This window comes from Euleptes europaea, chromosome 15 (assembly GCF_029931775.1).
Source record: "Euleptes europaea isolate rEulEur1 chromosome 15, rEulEur1.hap1, whole genome shotgun sequence".
NCBI classification, from domain to species: Eukaryota; Metazoa; Chordata; class Lepidosauria; order Squamata; family Sphaerodactylidae; genus Euleptes; species Euleptes europaea.
In genome coordinates, this window is record NC_079326.1 from 14668666 (window position 1) to 14684862 (window position 16197).

At 52.3% G+C, this 16197-nt stretch overlaps 1 protein-coding gene across 2 annotated transcripts; it reads left to right on the forward strand.

The window, feature by feature from the left end:
* The first annotated feature begins 9130 nt into the window (after window positions 1-9130).
* C1QL2 (complement C1q like 2) lies at window positions 9131-15342 on the forward strand. 2 transcript variants are annotated; one of them, XM_056861513.1, is made up of 3 exons: window positions 9146-9474; window positions 9517-9787; window positions 15081-15342. In XM_056861513.1, the coding sequence occupies exons 1-3, from the start codon at window positions 9146-9148 to the stop codon at window positions 15258-15260; spliced, it is 780 nt and encodes a 259-aa protein (XP_056717491.1). In that variant the 3' UTR covers window positions 15261-15342. The 2 variants fall into 2 exon arrangements, with proteins under 2 accessions (XP_056717490.1, XP_056717491.1); XM_056861512.1 differs by having other exon boundaries at window positions 9131-9787.
* The last annotated feature ends 855 nt before the right edge of the window (window positions 15343-16197 follow it).

A 16197-nucleotide genomic window follows, 5' to 3' on the forward strand; every position in this document is an offset into this window, starting at 1 on the left:
AAAAGCCCACTGGAGGTGAGGGGAGAAAATGGCCGGCAGGAGGGCAAAGCACAGAGAAAATCCCTGTGGGGAGGCTTGTTTGCCATTGCAAATGCCGTTGCATTCCCCATGACAGTGGCCATTTATGCATGGTCACTTTACCCTCCTTTATTCCCTGTGACGGCCAGGATCAAATTTTTCAGTATGCACGTTTCTTCATTCCTTGGAAGCTCAATGCTGTTTCAACGCAAAACGAACCCGGCTTTCCCCATTCCTCTTCTGGCCCGAATTAAACTGTTCATCCTGGCTCATTCCGGAGTCACAGAGCGTGCATGCTCCATTCTCGGGTTGAGCTTTGCCCCACCCTTTTCCAAACCCCTCTTCAAGGCAGCATGCAGATAGCCAAACAGGGGAAGCACAGAAGATTGGCTTCTCTCACAGCCAATCACGAAGCAGTGTGTAAAGAGGCAGGGATTCAAGTGCTTCCTCCTTCCTGCTACCTCGGAGCTCTTTCTGAGCAAAATAAAGGCTTTTTTAAAACAAGGCTTGGATTTCTCCCTCCTTTCGCTCAGATTGCTCCATTTTTTTGTTCTTAAAATGCTTTTTTTAATGCGGCAGTTGGGTCTGGTGGGGGGTGGGGAAGGAAATCTTCTCTCAAGGTGAGTACTGCAAACTCAGCCAATTACCGAGCAGCATTTAAAGGGGTGGGACTTGATTTGTACTTGGGAGACTGCTTTTCTGTATTCGTGCCTCCATTAGCACACAGTTTTGTCCCTGATCATTCCAGCCAATGTATACAGTTTCCCCCAACCCGGGTTACTTTAATACTGGCTGAAACGGGGAATAAAGGAGGTTAAAGTGACCATGCATAAATGACCAGTGAAAGTCAAATGGGGACTTAACCCTGTGTGGAAGCAACCGAGGCCTTTCATGCCATGCCATGCAGCATGTGCTCTGTTTCAGCCCTAAACCAGCATCATGACCAAACGACAGAATTGCACATGCGGCAGAAGAAACAACCAATGCCGGTTAAAATACAAAAATGGGTCCAACCCTGGCACATGCTCTTGGACAGGTGAGCCGTAAAATTGCTGCACTTCCGAATGCACAATCATCACTTCCTGCCAGCTGCAACATTTCATATGTGCGGATGGGCCTCCACAGATCAGATGCCACATCTAGAGCTTCTGCCTCGGTTCTGATGGATTTAAGCTGTCAGCCATCCAGAGCAAGGCAGGGTGGTTGCGCAAAGATGTGCACACGGGGGGCGAGGGGACCAGCAGGAAGATTTTCAGTCTTCCGATCAAGCAGGCAACTGTGCAGCTTCTTATCCGCCAGAAGGAAAAACCTAGACTTCTGCTTCATCCTGCCTCTGCGTTAGAGACCATGTCTCTGTTTTGCAGAACTCAGCATCAGCAGGATTTGACCAGCGAAAGAAGACACCTTTGATGCTAACATGCCCCCCAGCTGAATGCTACTATGACAACTCCCTTAGACACTGCATTAATGAAACTCTTAGGCAATGTATAAAAAAGAACAGCAGTAGTAGAAGCAGGAGATGTACACTTCCTCCTTTTCCTAGGCATTAAACCCAGAATAAGTGCTGAGGGCAGATCTAAACATGACTTTGGCAAAGGAATGTTCTGAAACCCAGACAGAATTTGTAGGGGAAAGATTTTGTTAGTCCTTAAGGTGCTACTGGACTCTTGCTCTTTGGTAGGGAAAAGGCAGAGGGTGCTTCTGACCTCCTTCCAAGACTCTCAATCCCCCCTGTCACTAGCTATTCCCCCTATCATCAAGGCTTGCTTTAGATCTCAGAGCCCAGCTGGTGGGGGGGAAAGTGAGTGAATAGATCCTGGAGGTACTGCAAAGGTAGACTTGGTTTGCAGGGGAAGGGTTAAGCACCTCCTGCCCTGTTGGTGCTCCCCTGCAAAGTTTTCCCACAGTATTATCACTGTGATGCAGACTGGGCTTGGTTGCTAATGTGCGCTCCCACACGTGTAGTCTGGAGGTGAACCAGCTTTCTACCTGCGCAGTGACAGATCCAATCCTATTTGAAGATCCCATGCAGAGAACTGAGGTTTAAGGGACTGTGGGGGCCAAGGCTACCCCGTGAGTGAATCGGCACATAAATCTGATTGGAAAGCCTAGCCACACATTACACCCGTGCAATTCAACTCTCACAGCCTTAAAAAGAAAGGTTTTGGGGGGTGGGGGATTTTGAATGGAGGAATGATGGGAAGGAATGCTTAGTACTTTCCCCCTGCCCCCTTTTTCCTACACCAAATAACTTCCATTGGTTATTTTTCCCTTACAGGATGCCAGATATTTTATCTTCGTATTTTTATCCTGATGAAGACTTCTGGAGAACTCAAAAGCTTGCACACTGTTCTGTGTCATTTGGGTTAGTCTTAATAAAAGGTATTTTCCCCCTCTTTTGACTAACATGGCTACCTGGAATTTTTGTATTGTTGTGTATATAGAAGTCACAAAAACCATGTTTTATGTACCACTATAGATTTAGTTACTGCCAGCCACTATTTTCTTCCTTGAACACACGGATCTGCCTTATACCAAGTCAGACCAGTGATCTATCGAGGTCTGTATTGTCTATTCTGACTGGCAGTGGCTCTCCAATGACTTAGATAGAGATCTTTCACTTCACCTATTGCCTGAGCCTTTTATCTAGAGATGCCGGGGATTGAATTTGGGACTTTCTGCATGCCAAGCAGATGCTCTACCACTGAGCCACAGTACTCCCAATCCTTGTATAGGAGTATATATTTCCCATAGAAGCTGACAGTAGAAAAGTATGCCATTGTGATGCAGTTACTAGTGCTGGTGTTGTGAGGCCAGTGAGATGGATAGTCTTGTACTTATTCTACAACAGAAAGCTGCTTATGACAGCTGGGAGTTCTGAGTTCAAATCTCACCTGCGCCAGGGACTTATTGTGTGGCCTTGGGCAAGTCACTGGCTCTGGACCGAGCGCTCTAATTTTAAATGGGAATTATTGTGTATTTATCTTACTGGGCTGTTGTGAGGGCTGCACAATTAAAATAGTCAAGCGCTTGGCAAATTAAAGGTGCAAAAGACATGACCCTACTTCCCTTTCTCTTCTCTTCAGCATCCAATGTATATTTGGAGGTGCTTCTAGTAAGCAATTCCATAAATAGAATGAGCCCCACCCAATGTGTAATATGGAGCAAAGATCCTTAATAACCCCAATTGTTTCTTCTCTCTCTCTCTCTGTGGGGGGGGGGGGGAAGCAGAAGCCTTTGCTTTACTGAGGGGGGGGGTTATGGGAAAAATGTTAAACTGATGAAATTGTCATTCCTCAAGATGCTAGAATACTTTAGTCAATGGACATTTTAGATGGTGCTAATTGCTGAATATGTTACACTCCAGAACATTAATGTTGGTTGTGCAGAAGATGTTGGCTGTGGCAAGATGAAATATCTTGGGGGAAACGTGGTATACGACTCAGAAACAGGGCTAGCTCCTGTGATCATTTTTGCCAGCACGTTTGGTCCTCAGGATCCTTCTTAATCACTGAAGCCATCGGCAGGAGGGCAGGAAGGAGCCGGACACCCCATCCGTCTTGCCTGAATCTGGCACAGCTTAGAACCCTCTCCCCAGCTTGGGATCTTTCCAGATAATATTTTAATTGTCATTTATATGGGTTTTTGATTGTGCCCGTCACTTTGAAAACCAATTTTGTCTGAAAAGCAGGATAAAAACAATTGAAAAGGAGAGTGAATGAATGAATGGATGGATGATGGATGAATGGATGGATGAAAATCTTAAGGACATGTGAAACTGCACAGGGAAGCATACAGGGGGGCGGGCCCTTTAGAGTGGTGCTTTAGAAACTAGCGGAATTTATTCCAGCACAAGGTTCCTTGAGTCAGACCACTTTGTGGTTTGCCAGGTCTCTTTCTCTTGTGTGCTTTCAAGTGTGGATGGTCCCATCACAGAGGGTGGCTCTTTCATATACCCTCAAATGCAATAAGAGCCCCGTGGTGCAGAGTGGTAAGCTGCAGTACTGCAGTCCAAGCTCTGCTCACACCTGAGTTCGATCCCAACGGAAGTTGGTTTCAGGTAGCCGGCTCAAGGTTGACTCCGAGGTCGGTAAAATGAGGACCCAGCTTGTTGGGGGTAAAGGGGAGACGACTGGGGAAGGCACTGGCAAACCACCCCGCAAACAAAGTGTTGAGGCTTAGGTAGTGAGCTTCGTTACATGTCAGACAGACAAGGGTTAATATTGATTGTATAGGATGCTGACCAGTTCTAGAAGGTGATGTAATCTCCAATGTGTTAATTAGCTATTGGTCAGTGTTAGCGTCATTGAATACATGCTTGTTGTCACGTACACAAGTAATCTGCATTTTATTGCTTTCCTATTTCCTTTGTGTAGAAGAGAAAGCAGTAGTCAGTTACCTTTTGAATCTCATCCAGAGAAGATGGGATTTTGCTATCTTTTTGAAATGCCATATGTTTAAGCTTAGTAACTGCCAGAACCTTTCTGGCATGTTTAGGAAACTTAGCTATGTAGAGAGAATTTGTTGTTTTAACCTCCCGTGAACCTTTTCCCTAATTTTAGCAAGTAAAAATTGTTTTTACTAAGACAAAAAGGATTTTGTCTATTCTTGTGTATGTGTGAATTAATTGACTTTTGCTAAGCCATAATCAAACGATCCTAAACCTCTGATTAAAGACTCTTTCCATAAGTGGAAGGTCAAGAACTCAACACAAAGTCTGCCTAGGAAAGGTCGGGATGTGATGTCACCCCATGGGTCAGGAATGACCTGGTGCTTGCAAAGGGAACTACCCTTACCTCACCCAAATGTAATACTTTTCAGTGCAGACATTTCACACATTCAAGGGAGCAGCCCTGGTTTTTCGCCTGACCATCTGCCCAACAAGTAAGGGGTAGTGCGTGATGCGGCTGCGAACCCGCACTTCACTTTGCAGCAATTTCTGGATGGCATCCACACTTCTTTGAGTTGCAGGGGTTAAGAAGATAAGAACATAAGAAAGGCCCTGCTGGATCAGACCAAGGCCCATCAAGTCCAACAGTCTGTTCACACAGTGACCAACCAGGTGCTTCTAGGAAGCCACTAACAAGATGAGTGCAGCAGCACCATCCTGCCTGTGTTCCACCGCGCCCAAAATAATAGGCATGCTCCTCTACTAGAGAGAATAGGTATGCAGCATGACTAGTATCGGTTCTAACTAACAGCCATGAATACCCCTCTCCTCCATTAATATGTCCACTCCCCTCTTAAAGCCCTCCAAGCTGGCAGCCATCACCACATCCTGGGGCAGGGAGTTCCACAATTTAACTATGCGTTGTGTGAAAAAATACTTCCTTTTATCTGTTTTGAATCTCTCACCCTCCAGCTTCAGCAGATGACCCCGCGTTCTGGTATTAGGAGAGAGGGAGAAAAGCTTCTCCCTGTCCAGTCTCTCCAAACATTTCTTCCATCCAAATTCTCAAAGCTCAACAACAAGCACCCCATGCAGAGTTTTGAGAATTTGGATGGGGGAAACGCGCATCTGGAGAGCGGCCAAGCCAAGGCCAAACCTCCCCTGCTTAAACGGCCTGAATGTCTCCGACTGTTGCGCCTACAGTTTCCCACCCCCCAGCACCCCAAAAGGTGAAGTGGGAATGCCCCCGTCCGGGTCCGGCACCCACCTGCCCGTTCCTGTTCTAGTATTATGGGAGAGGGAGAAAAACTTCTCCCTGTCCCCTCTCCCCAAACCATGCATAATTTTATAGACCTCTATCATGTCTCCCCTCAGCCGCCTTCTTTCCAAGCTAAACAGCCCTAAGCGTCTTAACCGCTCCCCACAGGACAGTGGCTCTAGTCCCCTAAGACTAAGGGTTGTGGCAACCGTTGCCACAGGGGCGTCCCAATCCACAGGGTACATTCTTCCTACAGCCACACACCCGGGGATGATGGGGGGGGGGTGGATCCGCAGGAGTGAAAGGAAGGGGGATGCAAAAACGGCGCAGGTAGCAGCATGGAGCGGGGTCTGTTCCTTCTGCGCCCCGGCAGGCGCTGGAAGCCTCCCGAGCCGTCGCGTTTCCCGGTGATCCGGAGCTGCCCCGGGAACGGGCCACTCCCCGAAGCATCCCACCGACGGGGGCGGCCCCGCAGAGAGCTGGGCTGGTGGGTCCGGCGCCAAGGGGCCCCATGCAGCCCGAGCCTAGGGAGGCGTACGCGGAAGTCAACGGCGCTTACTCCCGGGTAAGTACGGGGGCGCTGGAGTGGGATCCACCGCGGAGGCTCGGGGGACGCCCAGGGAGAGAGCGGGAGCCGTCCATTTACGCCCGGGAGGTTTGTGCCTTGGGTTGGCCGCTCTCCGGAGGCACATCCCCCCCCCCGTCCGAAATCTTAAAACGCTGCACGGGGGCTCATTGTTGAGTTCTGGGGATCCGGATGGGGGAAACGTGCGTTTGGAGAGCAGCAAATCCAAGGCACAAACCTCCCGTGCGTAAACCTCCCGTGCGTAAACCTCCCAGGTTTAGCTCTTTGGGAGGTTTGTGCCTTGGATTTGCTGCTCTCCAGATGCACGTTCCCCCCATCTCAATTCTCCCAACTCAACAATCAACCCCCAGGCAGAGTTTGGAGAATTGAGATGGGGGAAATGTGCATTTGGAGAGCGGAAGATCCCAGGCACAAACCTCCCAAAGAGCTAAACCTGGGGCGAAAACGCACGGGAGGTTTGTGCCTTGGATTTGCTGCTCTCCAAATGCACATTTCCCCCATCTGAATTCTCCAAACTCTGTTAGGGGGCTGGTTGTTGAGTTTTGAGAATATGGATGGGGGGAGCGTGCATCTAAAGAGTGGCAAATCCAAGGCAAAACCTCCCGTGCGTTTTCGCCCCAGGTTTAGCTGTTTGGGAGGTTTGTGCCTTGGATTTGCCGCTCTCCAAATGCACATTTCCCCCATCCATATTCTCGAAACGCAACAATCAGCCCCCGTGCAGAGTTTGGAGAGTTCAGATGGGGGAAATGTGCATTTGGAGAGCAGCAAATCCAAAGCCAAACCTCCCGTGCGTTTTCGCCCCAGGTTTAGCTCTTTGGGAGGTTTGTGCCTTGGATTTGCCGCTCTCCAAATGCACATTGCCCCCATCTGAATTCTCGAAACTCAACAATCAGCCCCCGTGCAGAGTTTGGAGAATTCAGATGGGGAAAAATGTGCATCTGGAGAGCGGCCAATCCAAGGCACAAACCTTCCAAGCGGTTTCGCCCCAGGTTTAGCTGTTTGGGAGGTTTTGCCTGGGATTCGCCGCTCTCCAGATGCGCATTTTCCCCATCTGAATTCTCCAAACTCTGCACGGGGGCTGATTGTTGAGTTTTAAGAATTCGGATGGGGAAAACGCGCATCTGGAGAGGGGCGAATCCCCGGCCAACCCTCCCGTGCGTCAACGGCCCTGAGAGCGACCTCTTACCCGAGGGCGGGGTGAGAGGCGCCGGGCAGAGCCGCGACGGGCGACCCGGGTGCCCAGGGGGGCCGGGAGCCGAAAGGGCGACCGAGGAGCGGAGCCCAGACCCGGGCAGCGCGCCCCTCGCTGCGGGTCCGGGCGGGCAAGCCACCGCAGCCGCGCCTTCCCGGCCAGCCCGGGCGGGGAGAGCGTCGTCGGGGCTGCCGGCGGCCCCGGACCCCCCACGCCCCTGCCACCCGCCTCCTGGGCCGGCCGGCCCTTCTGCCCGGCCCCTGCGTCAGAGCTGGCAGGGGGAGGACCCCCCCCCCCCGGAAAGGCAACCCGGGGGAAGTCCTGAGCCTGTAAAAGAGAAGGGGGGCGGCGGAGGAGAGGGTGGGGGGTCCTCTCTCTCCGCTCGCTGGGGGAGGGGGTGGACCTCTACCCGAGACCCTGGAGAGCCATGGGGAGGGGCCCTGGCTCAGTGGGAGAGCCTCTGCTTGGCATGCAGAAGGTCCCCGGTTCAATCCCCGGCATCTCCAGTTCAAGGGAACGGGCAAGTAGGTGATGGGAAAGACCCCTGCCTGAGACCCTGGAGAGCCATGGGGAGGGGGCTGTGAGCTCAGTGGTGGAGCCTCTGCTGGGCATGCAGGAGGTCTCAGGTTCAATCCCCAGCGGCATCTCCAGTTCAAGGGACCAGGCGAGTAGGTGATGGGAAAGACCCCTGCCTGAGACCCTGGAGGAGCCATGGAGAGGGGCCGTGGCTCAGTGTTAGAGGAGGAGCCATGGAGAGGGGCCCGGGCTCAGGGGTAGAGCCTCCGCTTGGCATGCAGAAGGTCCCCGGTTCAATCCCCGGCATCTCCAGTCCAAGGGACCAGGCGAGTAGGTGATGGGAAAGACCCCCGCCCGAGACCCTGGAGAGCCGCTGCCGGCCTGAGTAGACAATACTGACTTGGATGGACCGAGGGTCCGGTTCAGTACAAGTCAGACCCGAAGGGGCCGTGGCTCAGGGGTAGAGCCTCCGCTTGGCATGCGGAAGGCCCCCGGTTCAACCCCCGGCATCGCCAGTCAAAAGGACTAGGCAGGTAGGGGATGGGAAAGACCCCCGCCGGAGACCCCGGAGAGCCGCTGCCGGTCCGAGCGGACAACCCTGGCTTTGCTGGACCCAGGGTCTGATTCAGTATACGGCAGCTTCAAGTGTGAGAAGGGGGGCGGGCGGGCGAGCGGGGGTCCCTCGCTGGTCTGCTCGAGGGGACGCCGCTGGAAGCCGGGAGAGGGGGGTTGGAGGCAGCGCGCTAGGAAGGGCGCGTCGGTGGGAGCCCGGGGGAAGGGGCGGGGAGAGGAGGAGGAGGAGGGCTGGGGGGTCTCCTCGACGTCAGGCGGGCGCGGGGTGTGTCCTCCTCGGGAGGGAGGGACAGACGGCCGCCGCCTGCCACTGTCTCCCCTCGCCCGGCACTGATGCCAGCCCCGAGGGCGGCGGCGGCGGCACGGGAGGCGCCCGCCGCGGGGAGGAGGCTGGCCGTCGGGGTCCGCGGGCGGGGGTCCGCCGGCTGATCGCCCGCCTCTCCCCTCCCCTCCGTCCTCTCTTCTGCCCTCCCCGCCCCGCAGGCCGCCTCGCCGCCGTCGAGAGGAGCCGGCGCCATCCCTTCGCCCGCCCCGGCGGACCTGTCGGCGCTCGCCGCCCGCCTCTGGGCGCCGCGGAAGCGGCTGGTGGCCGCCGTCGGGCTGGCGCTGGCCATGGGGCTGGCGCTGCTCGTCGCCCTGCCCCTGCTGCTGCTGCAGGCGCCGCCGGGCGGGCGGGCCCACTACGAGATGCTGGGCACCTGCCGCATGATCTGCGACCCCTACGGCCCCCCCGCCGGCAGCACCGCCGCCCTGGAAGCCCTGCAGGAGCTGGGCGCCGAGCCCCCCCCGCCGCCGCCCCCCTTCCTGCCCGGCCCCAAGGGCGAGGCGGGCCGGCCGGGCAAGCCGGGGCCCCGCGGCCCCCCGGGGGAGCCGGGCCCGCCGGGGCCCAGGGGCCCGCCGGGGGAGAGGGGCGAGGCGGGCCGGCCGGGGCCGGCGGGGCCGTCGGGGCCCGGCTCGGCGGCGGGGGGCTCGGGCGAGGGCAGCCCCCCGCCGCCGGGCGGCGAGGTGACGGGGGCCCTGAGCGCCGCCTTCAGCGGCCCCAAGATCGCCTTCTACGTGGGCCTGAAGAGCCCCCACGAGGGCTACGAGGTGCTCAAGTTCGACGACGTGGTGACCAACCTGGGCAACCACTACAACCCCTCCTCCGGCAAGTTCACCTGCCAGGTGCGCGGCATCTACTTCTTCACCTACCACATCCTCATGCGCGGCGGCGACGGCACCTCCATGTGGGCCGACCTCTGCAGGAACGGGCAGGTGGGTGCCGCACCCGGGCGGGGGCAGCCCCCCTTCACCTTTTGGGGTGCTGGGGTGGGTGGGCGCAACCGTCGGAGACATTCAGGCCCTTTTTAAGCAGGGGAGGTTTGGCCTTGGCTTGGCCGCTCTCCAGATGCGCGTTTCCCCCATCCAAATTCTCGAAACTCTGCATGGGGCGCTTGTGGTTGAGCTTTGAGAATTTGGATGGAAGAAATGTTTGGAGAGACTGGACAGGGAGAAGCTTTTCTCCCTCTCTCCTAATACCAGAACGTGGGGTCATCTGCTGAAGCTGGAGGGTGAGAGAGTCAAAACGGATAAAAGGAAGTATTTCTTCACACAAGGCATAGTTAAATTGGGGAACTCCCTGCCCCAAGATGTGGTGATGGCTGCCAGCTTGGAGGGCTTTAAGAGGGGAGTGGACATATTCATGGAGGAGAGGGGTATTCATGGCTATTAGTTAGAATGGATACTAGTCATGCTGCATACCTATTCTCTCTAGTATCAGAGGAGCATGCCTATTATTTTGGGTGCGGTGGAACACAGGCAGGATGGTGCTGCTGCACTCGCCTTGTTAGTGGCTTCCTAGAGGCACCTGGTTGGCCACTGTGTGAACAGACTGCTGGACTTGATGGGCCTGGGTCTGATCCAGCAGGGCTTTTCTTATGTTCCTATGTGCATCAGTCTAGTTCAATTGTGCTTGGAGAGCTCAGCCAAAGGGCACTTTGAGCTCCTGCACTGGTTCGCATTGGCATGGATGCCTGTTCGTCTCTGCCGCCTCGCAGATCCCAGAGACTACTTTGGTGTCTTCCGCTCTCTCCCGCAGTTGCTGCCTCTGGAGCCAGTGCGGCGGATCTGTAATAAACAGAGGACAAATCAAGTGACAAACAGGGCATGTGCCAGCCAGCGCTTATCCTGAACCCGGGCTGTGAATATGGGAAAGGACCCCAACAGGGTTCCTCCTCTCAAGAAAATAACTCCTCTCTCAAGGGCTCCTAAATCGGAGAACTGAGCAAAAGGGAATGCTGAGATCCAGGGATCTTGGAAAGCCCCGCTAACAAGGGATTGACAGGAGACCCCAATATTTTCCTGTCACCCTAAAGGGGAACCCAATCGTAATAATTTACTGAAAGGAATTTCATTTTAAATGAAATGATGAGATGAAAGGATTGTGAGACTTTGTTCTAGAAGGTGTGTTTGTGGGGGTGTGGGGGTCAGGAACACCACTCCTCGAAGAAAGCAAGATTGGAATCCAGTAGCATCTTAAAGAGCAACAAGATTGCCAGGGTATAAGCTCTGGAGAGTTAAAACTCCCTACATTGTTATCTGACGAAGGGAGCTTTGGCTCTCAAAAGCTTATACCCAGGAAATCTTCTTGGTCTTCAAAGGGCTACTGGCCTCCAACCTTGCTCTTCTACTACAGATCAACGTAGCTACTTTCCTGAAGCTACCTCGTAGAGTATGGAGTGGGGCCGTGGGTTCAGGCTCATTCTGATGGGACACCCTTAGTCTGCCAATGCACCCCGAGTGAAAAGCAGGACAGGGCTGTCCCTATTATCCTCTCCATTTTGTCCCTTGTCCCTATTTTCCTTTGTCACGTCTTTCCCACCCTGCTTCCCTTTATGTGTGACCTAACTGGTCCTGTAGATGACACAGAGCCTTGAGATTCTCCACACGGGTTACACTCTTCCGTTCTGTGCCCTAGTGTAGGATTTCACCCCATGTGGAGACTCTTTAGTACTCTGCCCTCTCCCTCACATGTGTTCATCCTTCAAAAGATGAAACACAGGTTCTCTGTTTTTACCCAAACCTGTTGAAATCCCCCTCTGAAATTGCAGTGTGCGCGTTCCTAAGTAGCAGACACCTCTGCCCATTACTTACAGAATCTTCTTTCAAACAGAGCATCATGAGCCTGGGAACCTCCACCCAATGGAAAGAGGTGGACTAAATTTGAGCCCATTCAGATGAGGGATTTTGAAACCTATTAGTAGATTTCTTTCACTGCATGCTGGAGACCTTTTTTCCGGTTGCTAGTTTGTGAATGTAGGATGTCACCCTCAGGCAGTGATGCTTAGCTTTTGTGTTTACTCTTTGAGGAGCCTGTTCTGAAATGTGGCTTGTTCCCTTTACTAGTTGCGTAGTTAGGGTTTCACACGGTTGAACAGGCGTTCCCAACATCTCTGGCCAGTTGTATGCATGACATGTTCAGTTGTTTGAGGGCCGTGGCATATGCGCACAGAGCAACCACGACAGAACTTTCAAACTACCTGACGTCACCTCGCATACTTTTTGATGGAGGCACTTTGCACATTCGGTTTAGAATGATCAGGGGCTGGAGCACACGTGGCCACTGGGAGATTTGCTGAAAGGGGCTGCCCCTTGATCAGTAAACCCCATCGTTATAACATCTCGAAGCACGTGCTGGGTGGGTGGTCACACTTTGCGCCAGGAATCTCTCCTCCATGATCCTGCTGCTGGTGACCGGGTGGATAGGATACCATCACAGCTGGTGGGTAGTAATCTCTGCAAAGAAGTTCTAGATGCTACTGCTAGGGTGTGGGGAATCCTATACAACGAAGGAGTGATGAAGATAACAGGTTCTTCTGCCCCCAAGTGATAAATCAGGCGACCAGATTCTGAAGGGGAAACATGCGCCCGTGAATCAGTGCCTATGTACTTGAAGAAGGGGCTTGACGTCATAGTCACCCCCTCACACCTCAAGCAGACAGTAGAGACTGGGGGTCTCAATCTGATTAGCAGGAGGGAGAGGGTTTAGCTGCAGTGTTCTCTTTTGTTACTATTAAAATAAACAACAACCCTGTAATATTCTGAGCATACTGGGAGCTGGTAACCCAAGCCTGAAACCTTCAGCAGCACCTAGAAACATATTGGTTCAACAACGGAACTTATTGGTCCAGAAATGGAAACCTGGGTGCTGTCAACCTGGGCATCTTAGATCTCTGTGCTGAGCCCCTTGGCCAAGAACTCAGAGCCCAAAGTGAAGGAAAGGAAACACCATTGGAATAGAAGGGAAAAAAAATAAACTTTGACAGGGCATGTCACCCTCTGAAAAGTCTTTAAGGTGCCACCGGATCCCTGTTTCCTTTTAGTAAAACAGATGCCCATTTTGCCTCCTTGCAGGCCTCACCTGCATACCTGAGGTCAGAACTTTCATCCTGGGGAGGTGGACAGTCTGTGACACATTTCCAGTAATTCACCCCCCCCTAAAACATTCTGCGTTTTGTGCCTTTTCCCCATGGGCATCTTCTTCCAGCCCACAATGAGTCTGAGAATCCTCATTCTGAACTTCATCAGTCATGGAGAGCTGCGTCATGTTTCTGTTTCATGTACAGTCTCTGGCGCATCTGGCACACTGTTCTAGTGGCTTCCCCCACACCCCCTGAAGACTCTTGGTATCATGGCCTCTTGAGTTCCTCTGCCTCTGTTGAGACACCCTCTTCTGATGAGCTGGGTGGGTGCCCATCTGCTGAAGTCTGAGCATAAGGAATGATGCATGCATGTCCCAGGAGATGATAAATCATCACTCTTATGCTGTGCATATGCCAATCCTTTCAGTACAGAGCATGAAAAAGACAAAGTGGACATACATGCCCCCCAGGCCCTCTAAACTCAAGGCAGCCACCACTGCAGGGTTACAGTCCTTTTTTGAGATGCAGGTCACCTTTTCCTACAGGCATGGCTTGCTTTCTTGCTTGAGCCACCCGGGACCTTTGAGAGACCTTTTGGGCCCCAGGGAAACCAGACAGCAAAAGAGCTCCCCTCTCTAAACCTTTGGCTTCTCAGCAGGTCCTTATTGGGGGTGGGGGATACGAAGTTAACCTTCATGATAAAATACTGCATCTCCTTAAGATCAACGTCTAGCCTGGAGAAACACCTGGGAGGAAAGGAAGAGCAAGAGGTGTGATTGGCTCCTCTAGAGGAGCAGGCGCTGGGAAACCTGCCCTGGCAGGGGACTTAATATTTGTACCTGGATATTGTTTACACCTACAAGGTACCTGTCTTATTTGTTTAGAGATTTTCACATTTGCTCATGGGGAAGTGTCCAAAGAAGAAATATATGACGCCTATAGCGATGAGCACTGACATGTCACATTTTAGCAACTGGGTGAGCAAGACTAGGCCCCATGGGAGGATTAGTCCACTGGGGGAGGGAAATAGCTGCCTGTAGAATGTGCCACTGAGGGGGCGGACTAGGGAGACAAAATTCTGGGGTCCTGGTCATTCTAAGGGTCTATGGAGCTGGGTATGCCATGTGAGTTATGTTTGTATAATTTTGGGCTTGGATCTTGATGGCATGTGGGGGGGGGAGCAGAGGGAATCTCAATCTGGAAGCCCTGATGACTATTGGCTGCCCTGCTGAGGACGTCTGGGCTGTGATGCAAGAAGAGAGTGAGCAGAATGGAATTTGAGGCGATGCAACAGGAATAGGGATCCGTTAGGAGTTTCAAAGGCAAAGGAGTGGAAATGCAATTCATGCACCAGCATTTGAGCTCTTGCAAGGCTGGTTACAATGGCAAAAGGGCTTCACCTTGACAGTATTATACTAAAGTGATCCTTTATGGAGTCACTGAAAAATGACTTTACATTTGGGCTAAGGAAAAAGAAAGAATTGATTGACAGCTGGTAGGGAAACAAGAACAGCAGACAAAGGAAAGGGATAAGAGAAGAGACTGGATGATAGAGAAAACCATGAAAGGCCATAGAAGGGTCAAAGGAGATTTGGGGTGTGGTGGTTAAGGAGGTTGGGAAGGAACGGGCAACAGAGTGATGTGAGTGGAAAAGGCCTACCACGAGACGTTTGGTGGTAGCACTAAGGTGCCCCAAGAAGTCAGGACATCTTTGCCCCTGGAGGTTTTAAAAGGCAGGCTGAATTGGCATCTGTCTGCAAGGATTCAAGTAGAAAGAATATTCCCAGTCAAGAAGGTTAAACTATATGTCATTTACTGTCGTGTCCGATGTTCTTATTCTGCACCAGGAGTTAAGGAAAAAGAAAAGGAGGAGATCCTGGTAGAAAGGGGAGTTAAGACATATAAAGGGGAGCAGGGACAGAAGGGGCCTTATTGTGGAGGGACTGGTTAGAATAAATTAGTGTGAATGGAAGCTGGGGGTGGGGTGAAGAAAGGATTTGGAAGGATGAAGAGAAAATAGGAGGAGGAGCAGCAACAAGGGAACGAGATGTATTAATATGAAAGGGGGTTTTCAACACAGGGTGATGAGGGAGGGATGCTCCAAAGACCCGAACCCACCTTCTTTCTTGCACCATCTCCCTTTGCAGGTGCGAGCAAGCGCCATTGCTCAAGATGCAGACCAGAATTACGACTACGCCAGCAACAGTGTGGTGCTGCACCTGGACTTGGGGGATGAGGTGTATGTCAAACTGGACGGAGGCAAAGCCCACGGAGGCAACAACAATAAGTACAGCACTTTCTCTGGCTTTCTTTTATACCCCGATTGACAAAAGCAAGCGTCCAAGGTGTGGGTCCATCGCCTCGTTCTCCACCATGCCTTTCCTGGGGTCTGCAGTCTCTTCAGGTCACTTTACGTTCTGTTCTGAATGAACTGTACATGTCATTGATTGCAGTGTGAAAGAGAAACAAGCGGCTTCTCCCATTCGGCCATCGGTGTCTTTCCCCCCCCACTCTCTGTCGTGTGGTTCACTATGCTGTGAGATGAGTAAGGTTGAAAGCATTACCGGAGTAATTTGCACCATTAATTGATTTGTTCATTGATCACTGATTCAAAATGGGGAGTTTCATCCTCACAGTCTTGGGCGAAAAGGGACGGTCAGAATGGATGGAACAGCCGTCGTGCAATCTACAAAACGCGCAACATGCTTTGGTTCATGTTTGAGATGATTTGCAGAAAGCATTTCCCCCCTCCCCAGCCCATTTTTAACTTGCTTTTCCTCCAAAGAGCTCAAGGCAGGTCTCTTTTTTCTATATACATTTTTTAAAAACCCTGTGGAAGTAGGTTAATCAGGGTGAGAGTGACCGGCCCAAGGTTGCCCAGTGAGCTTTGTGGCCGGAGGGGTTAGGTCCTAGGATGACGCTCTGCCCCCCGCATCACACTGGCGTTTGCTCAGCAAAGCTGTCTTTGCTGTTGAGTTAAGAGAATGTGTAACCTTCATTCAGTTGCCTCAAAACGTCCCAGTGCTGGGATAACACTGAATTTATCCAGTCTGTTAAATACAAAATACCACCTCATTCTACCCCAAGGCCACAGCGTCACCTGTACAATCGTAAATTAAGTTTCATATCCAGGTCTTCTTGGCCATAAGTCGTTCACAGTCATAGTGCCTGAAACTCTGTTCCATTGTTGGGAATGGGAGATATATTGATGACTGAGTGTGTAGCTTCACACACACACACACACACACACACAAACAGACAAAC

Excerpts from the sequence above, each read along its gene's own strand:
- C1QL2 (XM_056861512.1), top strand. The coding sequence starts at position 9,146 with ATGGGGCTGGCGCTGCTCGTCGCCCTGCCCCTGCTGCTGCTGCAGGCG. Across the intron at positions 9,788-15,080 it reads ACCTCTGCAGGAACGGGCAG|GTGCGAGCAAGCGCCATTGC; the intron begins GTGGGTGCCGCA and ends CTCCCTTTGCAG.